General features: G+C 45.4%; 1 protein-coding gene and 1 long non-coding RNA gene across 2 annotated transcripts in view; one reads left to right on the forward strand and one right to left on the reverse strand.

Moving 5' to 3' along the window:
- The first annotated feature begins 118 nt into the window (after positions 1–118).
- LOC308581374 lies at positions 119–1,241 on the forward strand. The gene is made up of 2 exons (XR_014005027.1): positions 119–463; positions 606–1,241. It is a non-coding gene; the product is annotated as an uncharacterized lncRNA (long non-coding RNA).
- A 9,290-nt stretch (positions 1,242–10,531) lies between these two features.
- LOC308580345 (alpha-2-macroglobulin-like) overlaps positions 10,532–24,358 on the reverse strand; it is a 59,805-nt gene continuing 45,978 nt past the window's right edge. The window contains exons 27-36 of the mRNA XM_081181737.1: positions 23,294–23,368; positions 20,592–20,757; positions 19,041–19,273; positions 17,926–18,144; positions 16,414–16,541; positions 14,945–15,035; positions 12,681–12,749; positions 12,426–12,528; positions 11,246–11,287; positions 10,532–10,831 (exon numbers count right to left, since the gene is read on the reverse strand). Of these exons, the coding sequence (XP_081037863.1) occupies positions 10,806–10,831; positions 11,246–11,287; positions 12,426–12,528; positions 12,681–12,749; positions 14,945–15,035; positions 16,414–16,541; positions 17,926–18,144; positions 19,041–19,273; positions 20,592–20,757; positions 23,294–23,368 (1,152 nt within the window). The 3' untranslated portion in view covers positions 10,532–10,805. The remainder of the gene's footprint in view (positions 10,832–11,245; positions 11,288–12,425; positions 12,529–12,680; positions 12,750–14,944; positions 15,036–16,413; positions 16,542–17,925; positions 18,145–19,040; positions 19,274–20,591; positions 20,758–23,293; positions 23,369–24,358) is intronic.

Genomic DNA, 24,358 nt, shown 5'->3' on the forward strand with positions numbered 1-24,358 from the left:
TCCAGTAGCACCTTAAAGACCAACTAAGTTAGTTCTTGGTATGAGCTTTTGTGTGCATGCACACTTCTTCAGATACATGGTTTCAGTTATTTTTCAGTTATATTTCAGTTATCTTATGGTTTCAGTTATTTTTTCTCTTGTCAGTTTCTTATTCTTAGTTCCTAACAGCTCCAAATTGATTATTCCAACTATCTATCTGACTCCACCTAACAATTCCTCTCACTCTCTCACAATACAACTCTACCAACCCACACCTAATCCTCCCTCTTCCTTCTTCAACTCCCAAACCTCAACCCAACTGAACTCAACTCTCAACTCCCAAACCTCAACTGACTTTCAAAACCCTCCCACTCTTTTACTCTCCCCTTGCATTCTCACTGGCCAATCACATCATACCCGTTTTAACCCTTTCCTTATGACCTACCTAGGAGGCAAACGCCACAGGAGGGTGTCCATTAGAGCAGTGTTCCCCAACCTTGGGCCTCCAGCTGTTTTTGGACTACAACTCCCATCATCCCTCGCTAGCAAGACCAGTGGTCAAGGATGATGGGAATTGTAGTCCAAAAACAGCTGGAGGCCCAAGGTTGGGGAACACTGCATTAGAGCACCTATCCTCAAGCAAGGCTGTATTTTAACCGAGCCCCCAAATCTGGCGCTTCTGTGCAGGATTGGGATCCTCTCGACACTTGTTCTGGTTTTTCCTTGGTAGGAATGCCAGTCGGGATTCAGGCCTCGTAATGGGACAGAAACTGCCTTGGTCACGCTGGTCGATGATCTCCAGTGTGCTAGGGACAAAGGTGAGAGCTGTTTCCTAGTTCTGCTGGATCTCTCGAGGACCTTTTATACCTCAGACTCCCATAACCTTTATTTGGCTTTTTTCCAGAAGAGGAAAAATTCTTCGCATGCATCCCAACCCCAAAGAAATGAAACCATTGAAAATTCAGTTTCTCACAGTTTATTATTAAGGAGTGATTTCTTTCCTTATTTATGTGGAAAAACAAGAAATGCATTACAATGCTAGTTTTAAGGAACAACATTCACGCCACAGATCCTTTTCCTTTTTCCTTTCTCCTCCTGTGATGAGGCTGCATTTTAATATTTTAATGTTTCTATATTTTAATGTTGTATTTTAATTCTTGTTTTTAAGTTGTATTCATTCAACTTGTTTTTATTATTGCTTGTTAGCCGCCCTGAGCCCAGCCTTGGCTGGGGAGGGTGGGGTATAAATATTATTATTATTATTATTATTATTATTATTATTATTATTATTATTATTATTACAGTGGTGCCTCGCAAGACGAAAAGAATCCATTCTGTGATTCTCTTCGTCTAGTGGTTTTTTCATCATGCAAAGCAAGCCCATTGACGGATTAGCGCTATTAGCGGCTTTTAGCGGCTTATCTGCTGATCGGATCAGCTGATAAGCGGCTTAGTGGCTTAGAAAAAGGGGGGAGGGGGGGAAGAGCAGGAACTCGCAAGACATTGTCGTCTTGCGAAGCAAGCCCATAGGAAATTCGTTTTGCGAAGCACCTCCAAAACGGAAAACTCTTTCATCTAGCGAGTTTTCCGTCTTGCGAGGCATTCGTCTTGTGGGGCACCACTGTATTATTATCTGTTGAATTTATTGCTAGTACAAAGGGTCAGCGGGATGGGGTGGTGGTGGTGCTAATCTAACCTCCAATCACAGGTAAAGATGACAGGAACTCAGGCAAATGTACTCAGATCAGGCCTCAGCGTATCATTTGATGAATAATGATTCAGCCCAGTAGCTTAGCATCGGAGGCCAAGATAGAAAAGACCTGCACAGTTACCATGTCCTTCCCCTTGGTGCTCAGGTAGGTGGGCACAAATGACACCCAAACACTGCAGAAGACCAGCATGCTGAAGGTGATCAGCTTGGCCTCATTGATAGGCACAGACTAGGAAAGGGCGCTGGCTGGGAAAACCACTGTTTAATCAGATGGCTTCCAGGAAGCCCATGTAACCAAGAGCACAATAAAACATGGCAACAGACCCTTCATTGCACTGCAGGGTGATTAGTCCAGGCAAGGATTTTTGTCATTGAAATACACTGCAGACATCTGATCTCCCTGGAGACCAAGAGATGTGACGATAAACAGCTCTGCCTCCTTTCTTTTAGCAAATGTGCCACTGGGGAAGTGGTAATTCTGTATTGATTTGTTTTGGATCTTATATGTGATGCCAATAAAAGGTATGATGATGATGATGATGATGATATCAGACTCTGGGAATGAGGAAGAAATTGCCTGCCAGATGGTGCAGATCATAGAATCATAGAGTTGGAATAGACCACAAGGGCCATCGAGTCCAACCCCCTGCCAAGCAGGAAACACCATCAGAGCACTCCTGACATATGGTTGTCAAGCCTCTGCTTAAAGACCTCCAAAGAAGGAGACTCCACCACACTCCTTGGCAGCAAATTCCACTGTCAAACAGCTCTTACTGTCAGGAAGTTCTTCCTAATGTTTAGGTGGAATCTTCTTTCTTGTAGTTTGGATCCATTGCTCCGTGTCCGCTTCTCTGGAGCAGCAGAAAACAACCTTTCTCCCTCCTCTATATGACATCCTTTTATATATTTGAACATGATGACAACTTGGACACTGGAACAGGAAATGACAGTGGAGTTGGCCAGACTCACAGCTCTCTGGAGTATAAACTACAGTATCCAGGTTTATTTGAAGCCGTGACTCTTAGAGAGATTTAGATGTGCTTGCAATGTATTCAGTGGATAGTATATTTTTATCCTGCTATAGCCTTCTCAAGCAATGGAGGAGCATTGGGTAAGCATCACAGGACAAACTAATGCAGAATGCACCTTCCCCCTAATACTGTGTCAAGAACATGTTGCAGAATAGACCCTCAATAAAACAGCAGTCTGAAGGTGTTCATTAAATGAAGGTAGAGGTGGGCACGCTTGTTCTTTTTGCTCATCTAGAGCTGTGTTATCCAAGGCAGCTATGTAGGTCTAAAAGTGCAGTGCAAGGAGAAGAGCTGCCTCTATACCAAACAAGAATTAAAATATAAATGAGAACTACCCCCCACCCGCAAACAAGGAACCAGTTCAACATTTCGTAGAACTGAAGAGCCATACTATAGTCAATGAAAGTTTGCTCTATAATATAATTGTTCAGACTTTAAGATGCCACAAGACCTTTGGTTACTTTAAGACAGCGGTTCTCAACCTGTGGGTCCCCAGATGTTGTTGGACTACAACTCCCATCATCCCCGAGCTCTGGCCTTGCTAGCTAGGGGCGATGGGAGTTGTAGTTCAACAACATCTGGGGGCCCACAGGTTGAGAAAGGCTGATTTAAGAGTTCTGTGTTCTTTCTCACTGAATGAAGAAGGCAACTCATGACACACTCTTCTGTGGCCTTTATATCTTAAATTAAAAAGAAACATAACCATCTAACCAAGGCGAGATAGTTTTGGGCAGCCTTGGTGATGGTTGCCAAGGATTTGAATGCTGAGGAAGGGACAATTGGGGCAGGGGGCAGTTTTTCAGGGCAGATGAAAAAGGAATGGAGGGCTAGTGAAGAAGGGTGGGAGATGCCTTCTTAGGTTTGCCAACTAGTTGAGGCTGCGAGGGCACGTCAGAAGAAAAAGAGCATGAAAAAAGCTATGACTACTATGACCAAAATCCTGGGAATAGGAAGTTGTTCATTGTCATTGTACATGGGGAAAAAACAGACAAAAAGTGACATGAACTTTAGCGGCTTAGACCTCAGGTGCTCAAACAATATGGAAGTTATTGCACTGGGGAATGCAAAACATAGACTCTGAATAGCAAACATTTCAGGCCCAGCGCAAGGAGAAGTTATATCACCTTGCGCTTTGAAATGCTGTTTAGTTGATTTTTTTCCACAGTCCATCTTTGGTTAAATCCCTGAGTAGAAGAAGAAAAATTATAAGGGGGAGTAGCATTGGCTAGGCAGTGGAGTCCTGGAGTCTCTGTGTGGTTTGAGGAGCAGGTGCAGTGCTGGAGGAAAACATGTTTACGAGAACTTGCAGAAGTATCTCTCTGATCTTGACATGGGTCAATGTGAGGGGAAAGGCGAACTTCGACTGGCCTTTACTGACAAAACAGCATCATAAGAGACCAATATACAGTGGTACCTCGGGTTACAAACACTTCGGGTTACAAACACTTCAGGTTACAGACTCAGCTAACCCGGAAGTAGTACCTTGGGTTAAGAACTCTACTTAAGGATGAGACCAGAAATCGCACGGCGGCAGCAGGAGGCCCCATTAGCTAAAGTGGTACCTCAGGTTAAGAACGGACCTCCGGAACGAATTATGTTCTTAACCCAAGGTACCACTGTATTATTTTAGAGCATGTATGAATATACATGCACAATATGGAGTGTTAGGGTTGTAACCAACCTTATTTCTACTCAGAGTAGACCCATTGATATTAATAGATATGAGTAACTTGGGTTCATTGGGTGGGATTCGACTAACATGAGAACACGAGAACATAGCTTGTTGCATGCATGAAGCAAAGTATACTCATGTGACAGGACCTTCCGCTTCTCCCCCATAAACACACATCCTAAATCTGTGAAAACTCGCTTTTACAATATCTGGGCTGTATCTGAATATAAACACAACATGGGGTTGTTACTTCTGAACATCATGAGCACATGAAACTTCCTTTCATTTATTCACTTCCTTTCATTTGTGAACTCTTCTTATGAAACAATAATAAATATATAGTAGGACCATTTCCTATATTAAAGCAATTCCATATAGAAAAGCAATTTCACATTCAATACATAGGCAGACTGTTTGAAAGATCTCCACTCAAGGTCACCACAAAAATGAGGCAGCTGCCTAAGGTGGCAGATGCCATGGGGCAGAGACAGGACAGAGCTGTGAGAGCCAGCTGTCCTGCCCTGTACCCCCTACACTAGCTGGCTGCCCGCAAGTGCAGTGGAAGATACGCTACGTTCACCAGTATTGGGAATAAGATTCAATTGTCATTCTGATTGGCTTCTGCATGTGCCCTCTGAGACATCTGGGCATCAACTTGTCCTTCAGCTCAGTCATCAAAATGTCTTGACCCAGAGCTGTCTCTACTTACAACCCATGTTCAGAAAGTAAGGTTTTAAATAGGCACCAAAGTGATAGCAGATATGGTTGCGTACATCAGCACCTTCTGTGTCAGAACATGGAGCCACCAAGGCCAAGATCTACAGATGCATCTAAAGCGGTGCAATTTGGACCCTTCGCATAAAAATGGGTGAAGGCATTCCAAACTGGTCCTCTTCAGATGGCGAACATTGCACAAAATGCCCAGAAGATCAGCATCCAAATAAGGACCAAGATCAATGTGTTCTCAAGATTATCAGCTTCCTGGCTTATGAAGAACACCTGGGGATCAGCTTAGCTTTCATTGCCCTATTCCTGTCTGTAATGCCAGACATGGTGTTAGGAATCTTCATTAAATACAAGCAAACTCCAATAGTCAAAGCCAACAACTGGGACCTCTCCTACATCCTCTTAGTCTTCCTCCTGCTTTCCTTTTTATCCTCTTGTCTCTTAATACGCTGGCCAAGGAAAGTGGCCTGCCTTCTCAGACAGTCTTCAGCCTTATCTTCTCAGCTGCTGTTTCTTCTGTATTAGCAAAAAATATCACTGTGGTGCTGGCCTTCCTGGTCACCAAGCCCAGAAGCAGGGTGAGGAGATGGTTGGGGTCTAGCCAACTCCATTGTCATTTCCTGATCCGGTGTCCAAGTTGTCATCTGCACCATCTGGCTGGGGACTTCTCCCCCATTCCCAGACTCCGACATGCACTCCCAACCTGCAGAGATTATCCTGCAATGTAATGTAGGGTCTGCTGCCATGTTTTATGGTTCCCTTGGCTACATGGGCTTCCTGGCCTCCATCTGCTTCACAGTGGCTTTCCTAGCCAGGAAGCTGCCTGGGGCCTTCAATGAAGCCAAGCTGATCACCTTCAGCATGCTGGTCTTCTGCAGTGTCTGGGTGTCCTTTGTGCCCACCTACCTGAGCACAAAGGGGAAGTACATGGTAGCCGTTCAGGTCTTCTCCATCTTGGCCTCCAGTGCTGGGCTTCTGGGCTGCATCTTCATTCCCAAATGCTGCATTATTTTTCTGAGGCCTGATCTGAATACAAAGGAGCACCTGACAACAAAAGATCAAGATGCCATTTATATTTTAAAATATTCAAAATTGATTATATCCAGTACTACAGAACTCAAACACACATAGTTGTGTCTAAAACATATCGCTTTATCACAGCTCAGGGCTCCTTTATGAGCATAGAGCAAAGCAAAATTATCCCCCAACCAGACACAGGACTTAGAAATTGGCCTTCCCTACCTTTTATCATATGTGGTGGAATTGTAAAATAATGAAAGAACTCTGGGAAATGATTTATAATGAATTGGGAAAAAAAGTTTAAGATAATGTTGTTAAAAAAAGCTTTCTTATTAGGAATTATAGGTGCAGAAATACTGAAGCAGCAGAAAAAGGCTGTTTATGTACCCAATGGCAGCTGCTAGAATGCTTGTGGCCCAGACATGGAAAGACAACAAGGTCCCTACCATAGAGGAATGGCAAATTAAATTGATGGACTAGGCTGAAATGTCAAAAAATGACTGGGAAAATCAGAAACCAGGAAGATCAAGACTTTAATAAAGAGTGGGGGAAATTTATAGTGTATTTGGAAGACCACTCTAAACAACTGAACCCTTTAACAGGGCTTATCTAGCACTTGAAGGTAACAAAGACTTGGCATATAATGAACAAATGGAATATCTGATTGATATAAATTACGCAGTAGAAAAGGACAAATATGGAACTCAGGGAAAGGTGGAGGGAAGTCATCTAGTCAGAATAGTTTTAGGCATTCTTGACAATGGTTGCCAAGGAAATTGGAACTCTGGGAAAGTGACAGTTGGAGGCAGTTAGAAGGAGGAATGGAGGGCTGATGTGGAGGAATAATGGGAGATGCCCTCTTGGGTGCACGAACCAACTGAGGCTGTGAGGGCATGTCAGAAGAAAGGTAGCACTTAAATAGCTATGACTACTATTACTGAAATCCTAGGACTAGGAAAGACCTCAGGTGCTCAGACAATATCATGGAAGTTATGGCACTTGGGAATCTGGAAGACAGACTCTCAAGAGCACATATGTTTAGGCAGGAAACCATTCAGGTCCAGTGCAAGAAGTTACCTCATATTGCTCTTGAGTCTGATGTTTAGTTGATTGTTTTCAAAGGCGATCTCTAGTTAAATCCCCGGAGCTGTGGCAGGAAGAAGAATAATAATAATAAGGGGGAGAAGCATCACCTTGGCAACATCCTGGAGTCTCTGTGGGGCTTAAGGCCCAAGTGCAAAGTTGGAGGAAAACATGTTTATGAGAACTTGCAGAAGGTGGCTCTCTGGTCTCAACATGGGTCAGTTTGGGAGGGTGGGGAGGACATGTAAGCTTGGCCTGGCCTTTCCTGACAAAACACTTTCATTAGAGTGAGGTATTATTTTAGGGTGTTACCAATGTTTGTCCTACTCAGAGTAGACCCATTGAAATGAATATGCATGATTAACTTTGGTTCATTGGGTGGGATTCAATGAACTTGTTGCATACATGGATGCAACAATCCCTCATGTGATGGAGCTTCCCCCCCTCCTCATTTAGTGTGCCCCTTAAATCTGTGAGAACTCACTGTCCAAAGGGTCGTGATAACCAGGATGGACTTCAGTTACACACTCAGCATGGTGCGGTCATTTCTGAAGAGTATGCACACAAGAAACTTCCTCTTATTTGTTCATTTCACTTACGAATTTCTTCCTACTGTCCAACCATCTCGTCCTCTGTCGTCCCCTTCTCCTTGTGCCCTCCATCTTTCCCAACATCAGAGTCTTTTCCAGGGAGTCTTCTCTTCTCATGAGGTGGCCAAAGTATTGGAGCCTCAGCTTCACGATCTGTCCTTCCAGTGAGCACTCAGGGCTGATTTCCTTCAGAACGGAGAGGTTTGATCTTCTTGCAGTCCATGGGACTCTCAATAGTCTCCTCCAGCACCATAATTCAAAAGCATCAAGTTCCATATTGAAGGTGCCACCACGCTAAAGGCCCTGGGTTCATAAGGAACCCTCCCTGCAGAGTGCATTGGCTGGTTGGATGTATAATGGACACCAAAATGTACACATGACAAAATAATAATAATAATAATAATAATAATAATAATAATAATAATAATAATAAAAATAAATTATTTATACACATTTCCTAAAAAACCAGAATTATTTTTATTAGGTATCTTTATAACAAATATCCCAGAAATTAATAAAAGAGTATTTCTTTATGCAATTACGGCTGCCAGGATTCTGATAGCAAAGTACTGGAAAAGTAATGTAATACTGACAAAAGAAGAATGGCACCTAAAGTTATGTGAGTATCTTGAGTTGGCAAAATCAACAGGAGTAATAAGAAATCAATCTGGAGACAATACCAGAAAAGAATGGGATGTTTTTAAAAATTATGGTTCCAGCGATCACAATTGGTTGAGCACAGACTAAATTCCACAGAGATAACAGAATGGTTCTCCACCATGTTAAAATGGATGCAGAAATTTTAAGATATGAAAAATTAAGAACCGCATGGAGGCAGAAGGAAGTCATCAAATAAATCACGGGAATGAAACGAGAGATTAGACATAGATAGGAAAGTGAGAGTCGCAAGGAGAAAAATATAAGGTAATGTGAAAAGAATCTCATATTGAAATATGTGTTCATAATTAATGACAATGACGGTTTGCATTCCTCAAATTACTGTATGTACTTGACAAGATGATTTGTTGAATGCTCTTTTTTATTCTTTTTTCTTTCTATTTTTCCTTCCTTTTTCTTTTTTTATTGTATAATAGATCAATGTGTTTCAATGTGTTTTATTATGTGTAACTTTTAATGTATAAAGCTTAAAAAAAAGAAAAAAGGAAAAGAAAGAAATGAAATCTCTCCGTTACAAGAATGCACTTCAAAGCTTTACTGCAGAACAGTCTTCAATTCTAGTTACAATAAGTAATCCACACGTTTATGTCTTGCCAGTAGTTTAGTCATAATATCTGCAAGCATATCTACAGTTGGAGTATACTGAATTTTTTTACTACTCCTTGATCACGTCCGTCCTTTACATGATGAAATTTGATGTCTATATGTGTTGTCCTTTTGCTAATCTTTTCAGATTCTGCCATACTTATACGAGCTGGATAATCCTCAGATATTATGACAGCTTTCTGCATGTTCAAATTCATTTCAAATAATATTTGCTTAAACCAGATTCTCTCATTAAAAGCTGTAGATAAACTAATATATTCAGCTTCAAAAGCTGAAACAGACAAAATATTCTGCTTACTGCAATATTGTTCAACTGTAGCTTTATAGTAAAGAAATAAAATAAAAAAATTCCTTCCAGTAGCACCTTAGAGACCAACTAATTTTGTTATTGGTATGAGCTTTCGACTATGGCAGACCAACACAGCTACCTACCTGTAACTAGTAAAGAAATAGTGTGTCATAAGTAGATTTACAATCACTAAGATCTGGTGCCTAGTCTGCATTAGCATATACCTCCAGTTCACCTGAACCTTGTGCTGACAATTTCAGCTTGTAAGCAATAGTACCTTTAAGATACCTGATAATTCTCTTTATTGAATACCAGTCTTGTTCTGTGGGACTCTGTGCCAGAGGAACTGCTGGAGCTGATCCTGAGCTGGGTGTCTGCCCAGACCCTGGAGACTGTTCTCAGGCAATCCCTCTCGTGGAGAAGAGGAGTTGCACCACTATCTTAAATATGGGATTGTGGATATGACTGGGGCGGGGGGGGGAGGAGTCAAACGGACTTGGGAATTTTGGATTCTGCCAACCTGAGACCCAAACTCTCTTGTGCTACACTCTGTACCCTGGACTTACAAATACCCAGTTTTGGGAACTAATGATCAGAACATCTAGGTCAGGAAGTCAAGGCACTGTGTCATGAGATTCTGCTGTGTATGGGACATTGGAGAAGCTGTACTTTGGGGTGGCAGGAGTTATCTGGACAGCTGGTTTCATTCAGCTGGAGGCAGTAAAGAAGTTGACTGGGACTCTGTGGGTCCTTCTAGGTGTGGGGAAATGTCAGCTGACCCCTCTCTCCTCAAGAGACAAGACCCCCTTCACCCCATAGGGATTGCATCCTGGAAAGTTGGTTTAGATGTATACCATCTTGACAGCTCATTACAGAGCACCTCCTTATTTTCTTGGCATTCCAACACCTTCATGATGATTTGTTTATAAAAGAAAATTTGTGAATTGCTGCAGAAATTTGGAGAACTGGATTTAAGACTGAAAAAATGAGAACCCGAGAGAAACAAAATTGACAGATCCTTCTTACCCCCCCCCACTTTGCAGCCATTCAGCATCATTCTAAGACATGAGTTTGCTGCTAAACATGTAGCACAAGCCCTAATTTTGTATTGGATTTGGGCCAGAAGAAAATATGAGGCCAGACAGGTTAACAAGAAATGAATGGATTCCTTTTATTTTCTTTTTCATCCAGTAGAGGGAAGTAGTAGCAGATGTAGAAAAGGATCTCAAAATGAGAAAAGGTGGACACAGGACTTATTCAAATGGTGGAATAAGCAAGCAAAGCAGAGAAGATTTTTGTTGGCTGTGTCGGGACAAATGCTTCCCTCTCTGTGTTGCTGTCCTGGTTGCTCTGTCCACTTGTGTCTGATGGTGGAAGGAAGACGCCAACAGAGTCTACTGGGGGTGATGGGCTTCATTCCTCACGCATTCCCCTGTTTAATGTCATCTGCAGTAGAGGAAAAAACACAGGAATCTCCTTTGGCCAAGCATTCGACCAGAAATGGCCCAAGAGTCAGAGACAGAACATCCATATGGTGACCAGCCACCCCATAAGCCAGAGAATTTACAGTTTGTCCCCCTTTCATGTCCCTCTCCCAACTCTATCAGCCCAGGTTGGGGACCCCTCATCCTGAAAATTGGGAGTCCAGTCCTCCATTCCACCAGCTGTTTCATTTGATGTAGCTGCCAGTGTTAGAGACTTTAGTGCAGGACCCTAAATCATGTCCTGATTATGGGCCTCCACAAAGGCATCTGGACTGGACACAGAAGAAATATGGGTGCTGGCCTAGAGAGGCCTTTTGTGGTTTCGATCTGCTTCACATGTAGGGTTGGTGAGAGGCAATCTCTGTTCATACTTTACCTGTACTGCAGGGGGTGCTGTACTTTGCAATGGCACTGTCACCTGGAAATACAATGAAAGATGGTCAGGAAAGACTCTGGCTCCTCCAACTTCCTGCATCAGTGCCAACTGCCACCAGATTTTTGGTCTGGTGGATTTTTTTGGTGGGATGGCTTTAGAACATTTAGAACTATTACTTTTGTATGGCCATGGGGTCATGAAGAGTCGGACATGACTAAACGACTAAACAACAACATGGCGGATTTACAGTTTTTTGGGGGAAGGCAGTTTGAGAGCTAACTAAGAAGCGTGAGATGAACCTTAATGACAATACTGTTGTGGGTTCGGAAGGTCAGTCTGAGTCTTTTCCAAATCTTGGGGTCCTGTACCCAGTGGGAGTTAAACTCTAATAGAGGATTCTATTGCTGAACTAATCAGACAAGTCTGTAAAACAATGACTTAGCTGGCCACTTAAGTGTCCTCCTCAGAATCCCAAAAGAATGAGGCAGGCTGTGAGAGATACAACTAACTGATCATGCCCTCCAGGGTAATGGGTGGACTTCACCTAGGTAAGAGGACAATAGCCAGTGTGGTGTTTGTGAACTGGGCTGGAAGCTGGCTGGAAGATGGAGACACAAGAGACATGCTTGCTCTGTGCTGGATCCCAAGCTATGAGTGATGGAGAAGTAATATTTTTTGGGGGTGGGGGGATTAATGTTGTGAGCCCCTCCAGCTTAGGCTTAGGTTGTATATATGTGTGTAGGGAAAACAACATATCCTAAAGAAACCACAGCCTGTGTTGGCCTTCATTGCAAGGTAACTGAACCCTGGAGAAGTGGTTGGAACCCCTGTAATCTCTCACTGCTCAGAGTTTGGGTGGCTTGTAACGCTACTATATACTGAGCAGTTCTGTAGTACCAAGAGAGAGAGAAGAGTTTTGGATTTGATATCCCGCCTTTCACTCCCTTTTAAGGAGTCTCAAAGCGGCTAACGTTCTCCTTTCCCTTCCTCCCCCACAACGAACACTCTGTGAGGTGAGTGGGGCTGAGAGACTTCAGAGAAGTGTGACTGGCCCAAGGTCACCCAGCAGCTGCAAGTGGAGGAGCGGAGACGCGAACCCGGTTCCCCAGATTATGAGACTACCGCTCTTAACCACTACACCACACTGGCTCTCGAGTGTGGTACCAGAGCCCATTCTTACCTGTTTCATAGTAATCGTAGACTTTCACCAGGGCAGGCTTCAGGTGCTGGACAGGGACATCCTGCTCCACCGTGAAGGATAGGCTCTGGGTCACATTGTCCACCTGTGGGCAAGCCAGTTGGGTAAGCTGTTATAAGCCATCACACACCCAGCAAAGCAAGACCTCGCAAGAGTGTGCCATCAGGCAGGCAGAGGGTTCTAGCTGTTGGCATTCCCCAAAGGATGCATTTCTTGCTCTCCCATCCCCTCACTCACCTTTTCCAAATACAAAAGGACGTGGCTGGTGCTCACTTCCGTCCGCTTGACCTGTGCTTTACCGATTAGCTGGAGGTGAGGATTGGGGGGTGGGTGGGAGAAGAGAGAGATTTATTATTCCTGAGTAATTGTGACAAGCCAAAATCCCTGCTTCTGCCTGAAGCCCCAAGGAGTGTAAATATTGTATTAAACATAGTGCTAAATCAAGCTTCAGCTCCTTGAAAGATTCCATCAACAGTGTCTCCAAACAATTTTACACATCACCTGGGAAGGCAGGTGAACTAATGCCAACATCACCAACAAAATGCAGCACTCAAATCCAAAAAATACAAAGAAATACATAAGTGAAAACAGAGAGGCCATCAATAAAACATTTGATAAATATCAATAAATAACGAAACAGAGCAATGTGACGAATCTTGTGAGCATGTGAATGCCTGCCTAAATACAGTGGTACCTCGCAAGACGAATGCCTCGCGAGACGGAAAACTCACAAGACGAAAGGGTTTTTGGTTTTTTGAGTTGCTTCGCAAGACGATTTTCCCTATGGGCTTGCTTCGCAAGACGAAACGTCTTGCAAGTTTGTTTCCTTTTTCTTAAAACCGTTAATACAGTTGCGACTTGACTTCGAGGAGCAACTCATAGCACGCGGTGTGGCAGCCTTTTTTGAGGTTTTTGAAGACTTTGGTGATTTTTGAAGCTTTTCCAAAACTTTTCCGACACCGTGCTTCGCAAGACGAAAAAATCGCAAGACGAAAAAACTCGCGGAACGAATTCATTTCGTCTTGCGAGGCACCACTGTAGATAGGTCTTTAAGGAGGTGTTTACATCACTTGGGAAGACAGGTGAACTAATGCCAGTGTACTGGAAGAAGCAAAGATCACCAGTCTTGAAGCAATGATTCTTCAACATCAACTTCGTTGGACTGGTCATGTTGTGCAGATGCCTGATTATCGTCTTCCAAAGCAACTACTCTATTCTGAACTTTAAAATGGAAAGTGTAATGCTGGTGGTCAACAAAAGAGGTTCAAAGACTCAAGGCAAATCTTTAAAAAAGTCATATAAACACCGACAACTGGGAAACACTGGCCTGCAAGCGCTCCAGTTGGAGAACAGCCTTTACCAAAGGTGTCATAGGTTTTGAAGACACTCGAAGTCAGGATGAAGGAGAGAAATACGCTAAGAGGAAGGCATGTTTAGCAAACCCTCACTGTGATCAATTCCTGTCCGGAAACCTGTGTCCCCACTGTGGAAGGACGTGCGGATCCAGAACTGGCCTCCACAGTTACTTATGGATTCACTTTTAAAACCATGTTTATGGAAGGCAATCTTACTCGGCTACAAGGGATCACCAAAGAAGAAAGAAATCAGTTGCCTGTCAGTGCAAGGATTACTGTTAGTGCTTCCGGCCAGGACGGCTATGCTTTGTGTCCATGGCTTTGGGAAATAATGCTTCTGAATACCAGTTGCTGGAAGCTACATCAGAGGAGTGCGCTCTTGTGCATGGATCCTGCTTGCAGGTTTCACACAGACATATGGTTGGCCACTGCGAGGACGGACAGTGAACAGTACACCTCCTTCAGGCAACTCCTGCGGCCAAGCTGGTGCCAAATGTATTGCTCTGCTTTCCATTGAACCACATCAGCGAGGCCAAGAGGGGCTCTTGTCTTCTGGGCAGCCCAGGATCTCTATACACACTGACCAGGCTTGCGCCTCAGGAAGATCACTTTGGTGCTGCTAATGCAGGGATCAGCAAACTTACTGCGCCTCGAGCTGGGGTCACCAGCCGCCGATCGCGCTGTGGACCAGAGGGCGGGGGAGCGCATGCCCATACGCGTGCACACACACTATTTCCGACGCACCTCTGGGTCGGAGGAGCACCAGAAATAGCATGTGTGCATGTGCATGGGCCTCCTCCGACCCGGATGTGCACCAGAAATAATGTTTGTGCATACACAAATAACGCTTGTGCATGTGCACAAGCTATTTCCGGTGCTCCTCCGACCCGGAAATGAGCAGCAGCGTAGCACCGGTAAGAGCGGGTGGTGGCAGCGGGCAGCGGGGGTCACCGTGGGCTGGATAAACGAGTCCCTCGGGCCTTATCCGGCCCGTGGGTCTTAGTTTGGGGACCCCTGTGCTAATGCAACTGTTTGACTTCATCCCCAGAGGAGCACTGCACTATCTCTCAAGTCAGACGGGTGCCAACAACAACATAGCCAAGGGAGTTTTGGGGGTGGGGGCACTGCCACTCAAACAGCCATTACCTGTCTTACAGACGATTTTACTGGGATGAATCCTGAGAGCATCTTCACATCAAGGATCACCATGTTAGAGGTCGGCCACTTGCCAATGTAACTGAGAGATCAAAGAGGGTAAGGAAAACATTCTCACACCAGAACTCCAATGCTTGTCATCCTTGACCACCAGACCTCCCACAGCCACCCAATCTGGCTTCTAATACTGTCATACCTCATGTTACGTTTGCTTCAGGTTGCGTGTTTTCAGGTTGCGTCCCACGGCAACCTGGAAGTAATGGAATGTGCTCCATCTGGTACGTAGGCTGAGACCCTATCTACCTGTGGACTGCCTCACCAGAGTGGTGCATGCTCTGGTTATCTCCCGCTTGGACTACTGCAATGCACTCTACTTGGGGCTACCTTTGAAGGTGACTCGGAAACTACAACTAATCCAGAATGCGGCAGCTAGACTGGTGACTGGGAATGGCCGCCGAGACCATATAACACCGGTCTCGAAAGACCTACATTGGCTCCCAGTACGTTTCCGAGCACAATTCAAAGTGTTGGTGCTGACCTTTAAAGCCCTAAACGGCCTCGGTCCAGTATACCTGAAGGAGCGTCTCCACCTCCATCGTTCTACCCAGACACTGAGGTCCAGCACCGAGGGCCTTCTGGCAGTTTCCTCACTGCGAGAAGCCAAGTTACAGGGAACCAGGCAGAGGGCCTTCTCGGTAGTGGCGCCCTCCCTGTGGAACGCCCTCCCACCAGATGTCAAAGAGAACAACAACTACCAGACTTTTAGAAGACATCTGAAGGCAGCCCTGTTTAGGGAAGCATTTAATGTTTGATGTATCACAGTATTTTAATATTCTTTTGGAAGCCGCCCAGAATGGCTGGGGAAACCCAGCCAGATGGGCGGGGTATAAATAATTTATTATTATTATTATTATTATTATTATTATTATTATTATTATTATTATTATTATTATTATTTCACCGCTTGCGCATGTGCAAACACGCAAAATGACATCACGTGCATGCACAGAAGCGGCGAATCCCGACCCGCGCATGTGCAGACTCACAGATGCAGGTTGCATTCTTTTCCTCTAATTGATAATTTTATCATTTTTTGAGGTTTCATTTTGTGGGGGTTTTTTTTACGATCGAACAGTATATATACTGTACAGATATAGATATATAGATATATAGATTTCCACCATGGTTTGCCCCACAGTGTTTGTAGGGGCTTAGATGGGGCCTATTCCAAATGCCTGGTTTTTTATTAAGAATATTTTTTTACGCTTCATCCTTATGAATAACTGGCCTTGTGTAATGGCTAGGACTCCACTAGCTATCCCAGAACATAGTACAACAACACAACTCGATTATCAAACAATTTGTAAGACAGTTCAAGAAACAGAGCAAAATATCAACCGAACCAAGGACCAGAGATGCTGTGCTCCTGCAGCTAGCTAGCCGGCCTGTGAAGGGATTACCTGACATTTACAGCAACGTCAAATGTTTTGTGAGCTTTGGGTCCAACACAAGACTCAGGGACCGTGTACACGTCCAGCTTGAAAGGCGAGTCCTCCGGGCGCGGATGCACGTTGTACTTCAAGGTGGTCTGGAAGGGAAACAGCACTCAGGTATGTGAGACGTTTCTGGCAGCAGGACACCCTGGAGGTTTTTAAACAGTTGGGTGGTCATCTGTCATGGATCATAGAATTGTAGAGTGGGAAGGGACCGCAAGGGTCATCTAATTCAACCCCCTGCAATGCAGGAAACTCGGCTAAATGCTGAAGATGCTTTAGTTGAGATTCCTGAATTGCAGAGGGTTGGACCAGAGAACCCTTGTGATCTCTTGCAACTCTACAATTCTATGATCTGGTGGCAGAAAGTTCTTAAAAGTAGAAGGGTGAGCAAATGATTGGGAGTTGCTGCGCCATTAAACTTCAGCTAACAGATTTGGACAACATCACGGATTGGAATGGAGCCAGAGGAAGCTGCGCTGATAAAAAGACAGTTGGAAAAATATATACTAATAAAGCTGTATTCGAGGGATGAAAGTATATGATGTTTGACATGATCGAGAATCCTGGACTCAGGGACATAGAATTATAAAGCGTTAAAACTGAGATGCGGAAAATATGGAAACAACGAAGATAGGCAGGACTGAGATGTGGAGATATGCTTCAGAGATCCAGACCATGGGGAGCTCCCAAAAATTAATAATTATAATCTGGACTATAATTTGGTCTTTTTTTATTTTAATTGGAGTATTATGATTGGATATATTAATTGGATGTTTTTTATCGGAAAATCAATAAAAATGATTTTGTTGAAGAAGAAAAAAGTAGAAGGGTGAATTAAGCAGAGAGGTACGCTCTGCTTTAGCCAGGAACTCTCTTCTCTCATATGACTTGGGACCATATGGTGGCTTGGAAACCATCTGTTAGTGACCGTGCTGTGGTGGGCTGCATTGAGGAGGAATGGTGGGAGCCACCCCCTCCCCCTGATCCTGAATCTTCCCAGGAATAGGAGGACAACGTAGATTTGGAACATTGGTTTGCAGAGGGGCACAGTTCAGAAGGCAGAAGCTGAGAAATACTGAATGGGGAACAGCTAGAAGAAGAAGAAACACCAGGGGGGGGGGAGAGGGTCAACAGATTCACAGTTGTTGGACAGCATTCCTCCACCGCCCTCCCCAAAGTCGAGAACAGCTCAGACAGTCTCAGAACAGAAAGCACAGAGGGCACAGAAAGCACAAGACGTAGGAGTGACATAGATTAATTGAGACGGAGGGGGGAGTGAGCCTTAATTGGGAGCACCACCATTCTATCGAGACACAATCTTTGTCTCTCACTGATTATTAAAGAATCTAACTGGTAAGACGTTCCTTTCGTTTGATCTTCTTATTTACTGCCACAGGGAAGGAAGCTGATTCCTCGAAGCCTGACACCATCACACGCTCTGTCTCTCCCAGGTACCCTGCCTGGGCACTTACCCACCTGGATATAGACACAGCGATCTCCTGTCGCTTCAGCATTGTAGTCTCCTGGCACTTGGGGCAGAGATCGGCACTGGAGAAGCAGGCGGTTGGTGTTGTCCACATGGAAAGTTCCCAGGGCATTCGCTCCGGAGTGCACAGACAAGTCTGTGCCTGTGCTACTTCTGGAATAGGTTAAAGCCCCATACAGAGAGAGGGCCTGGAGCGCCACCACAGTGTCCTGCAACAGAGACCACGGGGAGGGGCAGGTGAGCCATATGTCTTTCTCTGGAAGAGGACAACCCTCCCTTTGAAGGGCTTCCTGGTCCAAGATATTGGCCCAGATCCAACATTCTCCAGCTGTACTTATATAAACAGTAAAGCATGGTTAAACTCCCATTCCTTAAAAAAAACATCCAAGGACTTGCTCACCAATTTATTGACAGCTACACGCATTATGATAGCTAGGAAGTGGAAGGGGCAAGCAGAATATAAAATGGAAGAATGGTATAAAGAGGTGTGGGAAATAGCTAAAGGTAAAGGGTGAAGGGACCCCTGACCATTAGGTCCAGTTGTGGCTGACTCTGGGGTTGCGGCGCTCATCTCGCTTTATTGGCCGAGGGAGCCGGCGTACAGCTTCCGGGTCATGTGGCCAGCATGACTAAGCCGCTTCTGGCCAACCAGAGCAGCGTACGGAAACGCCGTTTATCTACTTGCACTTTTGAACTGCTAGGTGGGCAGGAGCAGGGACTGAGCAACGGGAGCTCACCCCGCCGTGGGGATTTGAACTACCGACCTTCTGATCGGCAAGTCCTAGGCTCTGTGGTTTAACCCACAGCACCACCCACGTCCCTCGTGGGATATAGCTATTAATGATAAATTAACATGTGACTAAGGTAAGTCGGGGAATTACGGTGGGAATATGGAGTCTGAGAAGCTCGTATCTAGAGCCAAGGAACCTAAACGTCAGCAACATTTTCAACTTTCTCTGACCTTTATTTTTCTCTCGGCCTATGTCTTTCCGATGAGTTTTTGCCCTGATGGGACTCTTTGTCTCTAATGAACCAAAACAGCCTGATTGTGTCCCTCCCAACATCCTCCGCTCCTGGGTCCCCGGAAAGGAGGGAGGAACTTTACCTGAGTAGAAGAGAATCCGCCAGTGGGGTTCTGTTGCTTGACGAGCCACTTGACAATGCGGGCACATTTCGCCAGGTCTTCCTGCGATGGCGCCGGCTGCTTGGTCAGGTACGCTAGGAGGGCGTAGGCTGTCATCTCCACCTCTGCAGAAGGCGCACGGGGCAAGCGATGGAATGGAAGGTCAGCGTCCGCCTCTTGCTTTCCAGGCCGCTGCCAGTGAAGAGAGCCATCAGCTTCAAAAAGGGAGAGGTGAATTAGCATGCGAGTCAGACGATCCTGGCACCACTACAGGCATTTTAATAAACGAGGCTTACCAGTGGCTCCAAAAGCATTTTCTAAAACAAGTATCAAACTAATATAAGCCTCAATTTTCAGTCAGTTTCTCAGTTGCTCATTTAATTTCCTACTGTAAATAGATACTCTTATAAAACTGCAGGTTATTGCACTAATCCTGCTAATGTTTACAATTTATCTGTAAATACTCAATAAACCATTTCCATTATTTTATTTAAAAAGTTTGTTATCTTGATTCCTTATTCTTTCGGTAAGTTTCACTATTTCTGCATATTCTGTAAGTTTTTGTATCCATTCTTCCTTTGCTGGGACTTCTGCTTCTTTCCATTTTTGAGCAAGTAGCATTCTTGAATCCTTGAATCCTTGAATTCCTGTAGTAGCATACATGAATAAGTTTCTATACAATTTAGGTAGTTCTGTCCCTATAATTCTCAAAAGAAAAACTACTGTTTTTTAAAAAAAATATAAGTTATTTTGAACATCCTTCTCAATTCATTATATATCATTTCCCAGTAAGCTTTAACCTTCCTACAAGACCACCACATTTGATAAAAAGAACATTCTTTATCTTTACATTTGTTTGGTTTAGATTTATACATTTTTGCCAGTTTACTTGGTGTTAGATACCAACGATATATCATTTTCATATCATTTTCTCTTAAACCATAACATGCTGTAAATTTTATGCAGCATGGTACCTTGGGTTAAGTACTTAATTCATTCCGGAGGTCCGTTCTTAACCTGAAACTGTTCTTAACCTGAAGCATCAATTTAGCTAATGGGGCCTCCCACTGCCGCTGCGCCGCCGGAGCACGATTTCTGTTCTCACCCTGAAGCAAAGTTCTTAACCCGAGGTACTATTTCTGGGTTAGCGGAGTCTGTAACCTGAAGCGTCTGTAACCCGAGGAACCTCTGTATCCGTATTCTGCAATGCAGTTTTCTTCTAAATGGAGAAGCAGTTGACAGACCCCCCCCCCAAGGAAACCAGAAAGGGGCAGAAAGGGGAGAAGGAAAAGATGTCACATGGTGTGGTGGTTAAGAGCGGTGGACTCGTAATCTGGTGAACTGGGTTTGCTTCCCCGCTCCTCCACCTGCAGCTGCTGGGTGACCTTGGACTAGTCACACTTCTCTGAAGTCTCTCAGCCCCACTTACCTTACAGAGTGTCTGTTGTGGGGGAGGAAGGGAAAGGAGATTAAGACTCCTTTGGGTAGTGATAAAGCGGGATATCAAATCCAAACTCCTCTTCTTCTTCTCACCTTCTGCCACAGCTTCCCCATCAAGCAAACGCAGCATTTCCTGCTTCTTGTCCTCTTTCCCCGCCAAGGCAAAGGCGAAAGCCAGCAGGGCTTTGGTGTAAGTGTTGATCTCTTTCGCCTGCGTCGCCGTCTCCAAACAGAACAGGGCGTTGCGCACCACGGAGTGCTGGGGAGAGAAGGAAGGAGAGGCTTGTCTCAAGCCACTGCAGCCATTTCCAGAGACCTGACAGGAGGCTACTGGAGGTGGCAGGATCAGGCCTTCTGGCCACATATTGCTGGGGAAAGCAAAGTCTCAGCACAACCACTGGGAGTTTGGGTGCAACTCAGTTCATTGAGATGGGTTTGTGTGGGGTAAAAGAACGGAGAAAGAGACCTCCAGATTCCCAGACTATCCCTATAACTTCAACCTCTCTGCTGACCTCCCTGACGCTTTGATGTTTCTACTGAAATCAGTGGCGTAGCGTGGCTTGTCAGCACCCGGGGCAAGGCAAGTAATTTGCGCCCCCTAACCCGTGGATTTGCGCCCCCTAACCCTAACCCCCGGCCCCCCCCTGCACCCCCCACGCTACACCACTGTTTCCTGGCAGTTTTATTCTCTTGGCAAACCGCTTTTGTAGCTGTCAAGCGGTTTATAAATTTTAGGATTTTTTTTTTTTAAAGGGCATTTTCAGAAAAAGCTGCTCGTGGCTCTCAGCTGTTCCCTCTCAGCTGCTCGCTCCTAGTTTGTGGGAGGGTGGATTTAAGGCGTGACGGGGGGGGTGCGTGCGAAGAAGGGCAACCTCTCCCCACTCCGCCGCTTTGCTCCACCCTGGCAGGCAGGCTGGCAGGCTGGCTACACGCGACACGCTCGGAGAGGGCCTCCGGATCGTCCCCCGGGCTGGGCAAGGGCTCGTTCTCACGCAGCGGCTGTTGCGCAGCCTCGCCGCCGCCGCCCTTGCTCCTTCGCGTGCGGGGAAAGGCCGCCGGCAGCCCTGGGAGCGCCTCCCTCCGCGCCTTCACACGCAGCTGTGCCAGCCCAGCAGGCGGCTCCCATCCTCCCCGAGCCCCGGCCGGGCTAGCGGGGGTTGTGAGCCACCTGCAGGGAGCCGGGGGTCCTAGCAGGCTCCCTCGGAAGGTGGAGCGGGGCCCTCCTTCGCTGGAGGTTGGATGGCCAGCTGCGAGGAATTCTTAGCAGGCTCGCTCCACCTCCTCCTCCTCCCGACTTTGCAAGGAATTAGCAGGCTCGCTCCACCTCCTCCTCCTCCCGACTTTGCTGCTGCTGCTGCTCGGCTTTTTTCCTCTACCGACGGCACGCTGTGCCTTGGAGAGGTTCCCGCTTCCTTGAGGGGGGCCGGCCAAACGCGCCCCCCAAAATGTTGCGCCCGGTGCGGCTGGCACCCCTGGCACCCCCCACGCTACGCCACTGACTGAAATGTCTTAAGTTGCATCCTGTTTACAGCTTCCTCCTGCTCATCTCACTTCTCTTTGGACCTAAAGGTGAGAGGGATCTATCTTCCCAGTTAGAAAGCATGGCTGTCTTTGTCTTCTCTGCATTAGTTAGGTTAGAACTGGAAACCTCATCATCATCATCAAACCATCATCATCATCATTTATTATTTATACCCCACTCATCTGGCTGGGTTTCCCCAGCCACCCTGTGCAGCTCCCAGCAGAATATTAAAAACACAATAAAACATCAAGCATTAAAAACTTCCCTAAACAATGCTGTCTTCTGATGCCTTCTAAAAGTTGGAGAGTTGTTTATCTCCTTGACATCTGATGGAAGGGCATTCCACAGTGCGGGCGCCACCACCGAGAAGGCCCTCTGCCTGGTTCCCAGTAACTTTGCTTCTCACAGGGAGGGAACCGCCAGAAGGCCCTCGGAGCTGGACCTCAGTGTCCGGGCAGAACGATGGGAGTGGAGATGCTCCTCTAGAAGCATCTCTCTGTGTGTGACTGGAACAGGGAAAAATCTGCTTTTCTGGCCAAATTCACAAGCCATATATACTGTACTCTCAGCACGCCAAGGAGCTCGAATAGGGAATTGGGCTCAGCTTCAGTAACATCCCTCTCAAAAGGGCTCGTAAGAGCATGCTGGACCAGAACAGAACAGAGCCCATCTTGCCCAGCATCCTGTTTGTTTTTAAATATATATAGTTGTACCTTGGTTGTCGAACGGAATCCATTCTGGAACTCCATTTGACTTCTGAAAAGGTTGGACAACCAAGGCGCAGCTTCTGATTAGCTGCAGGAGCTTCCTGCACACAACCAGAAGCTTCGGAAGCCACGTTGGACACAAACCGGAACACTCACTTCCAGGTTTGCGGCGATCGGTAGCCAAAATGTTCAAGTTGCACGGCATTCAGGATCCAAGGTATGACAATATATTGTTTTTTTTAAATCCCAAATAGGTTAACAGCAACATCTACATCTTTCTATCTATCATCTATCTATCTATCTATCTATCTATCTATCTATCTATCTATATTTTTTTAAAAAGGTAACATTTAAAAGCAGAGTCCATCAACTAATTATTTTGGAAAAATCTTTTCTGAATTAGGCTAAATGGATTCAAGACTTTGGCCCAATAAGAGCGTGATTGGTTATTGGTTCTTTGCTAGAGTGTTTAGCTTCATGGGAAGTTATCTCAGGGTATAATACTCTCTACCCATCCTGAATGGTTGTCCCTGATGAGTTGTGGAAGGGAAAAGATGGCTACTTACAGTGACAGGCAGAGGAATCTCCAGGAAGGCGATGGTGATATAGGCAGACAGAGTGACCTCATCATCAACCCCGCCCTGTAAGAAAAAAGATGGGAATTGCTCAGGCCCCATGTGGTACAGGAAAGCCCTTTGCCATCTCCAGGGAACTCCCCCCACCCCAAGATCAATCTGTTGTTGTTGTTGTTTAGTCGTTTAGTCGTGTCCGACTCTTCGTGACCCCATGGACCAGAGCACGCCAGGCACTCCTGTCTTCCACTGCCTCCCGCAGCTTGGTCAGACTCATGTTTGTCGCTTCAAGAACACTGTCCAACCATCTCGTCCTCTGTCGTCCCCTTCTCCTTGTGCCCTCCAAAGGTGGATCAGGAGTCTTCTCTTCTCATGAAGTGGCCAAAGTATTGGAGCCTGAGCTTCACGATCTGTCCTTCCAGTGAGCACTCAGGGCTGATTTCCTTCACATTGGATAGGTTTGATCTTCTTGCAGTCCATGGGACTCTCAAGAGTCTCCTCCAGCACCATAATTCAAAAGCATCATTTCTTCGGCGAGATCAATCTACAGCTCTCCAAATATTATTCATTATTGATTGCTGAATTTTATATCCAACCCTTCCTCCTAAAGGAGCCCAGTATGGCAAAAACATAGAAAGAAAGAAAGAAAGAAAGAAAGAAAGAAAGAAAGAAAGAAAGAAAGAAAGAGTTGCCAGGAACAGTGTCATTCAGCCATCAAACGCAAGAATAAACAGGGACATTTTCCAACCGCTCATGAAACTCAGTAAAGAGGAAGGAAGGCGCAAACCATTCTTTTTGTAAACCACTTTGAAATGTTTTTCTTTCTTTCTTACAATCCAGCATTTTGACTTCACGCCATTGTGAAGTCGCATTCTTCCATTGTCTCCCAAGACAAGACGGTTCCCAGCAACAGCAAGCAGTATATACATTTTATGAAATAAATTCCATAAGCAGGGTACCACCACTGAGAAGGCCCTGCCATGGGTCAGCACCCTCTGAACACCTCCTGGTGATTGAAGGCCTCAACTGCAAATCTCAGGGCCACAGGCGGTTGATACT

This window comes from Podarcis bocagei (genome assembly GCF_964188305.1).
Source record: "Podarcis bocagei genome assembly, chromosome: 2".
NCBI classification, from domain to species: domain Eukaryota; kingdom Metazoa; phylum Chordata; class Lepidosauria; order Squamata; family Lacertidae; genus Podarcis; species Podarcis bocagei.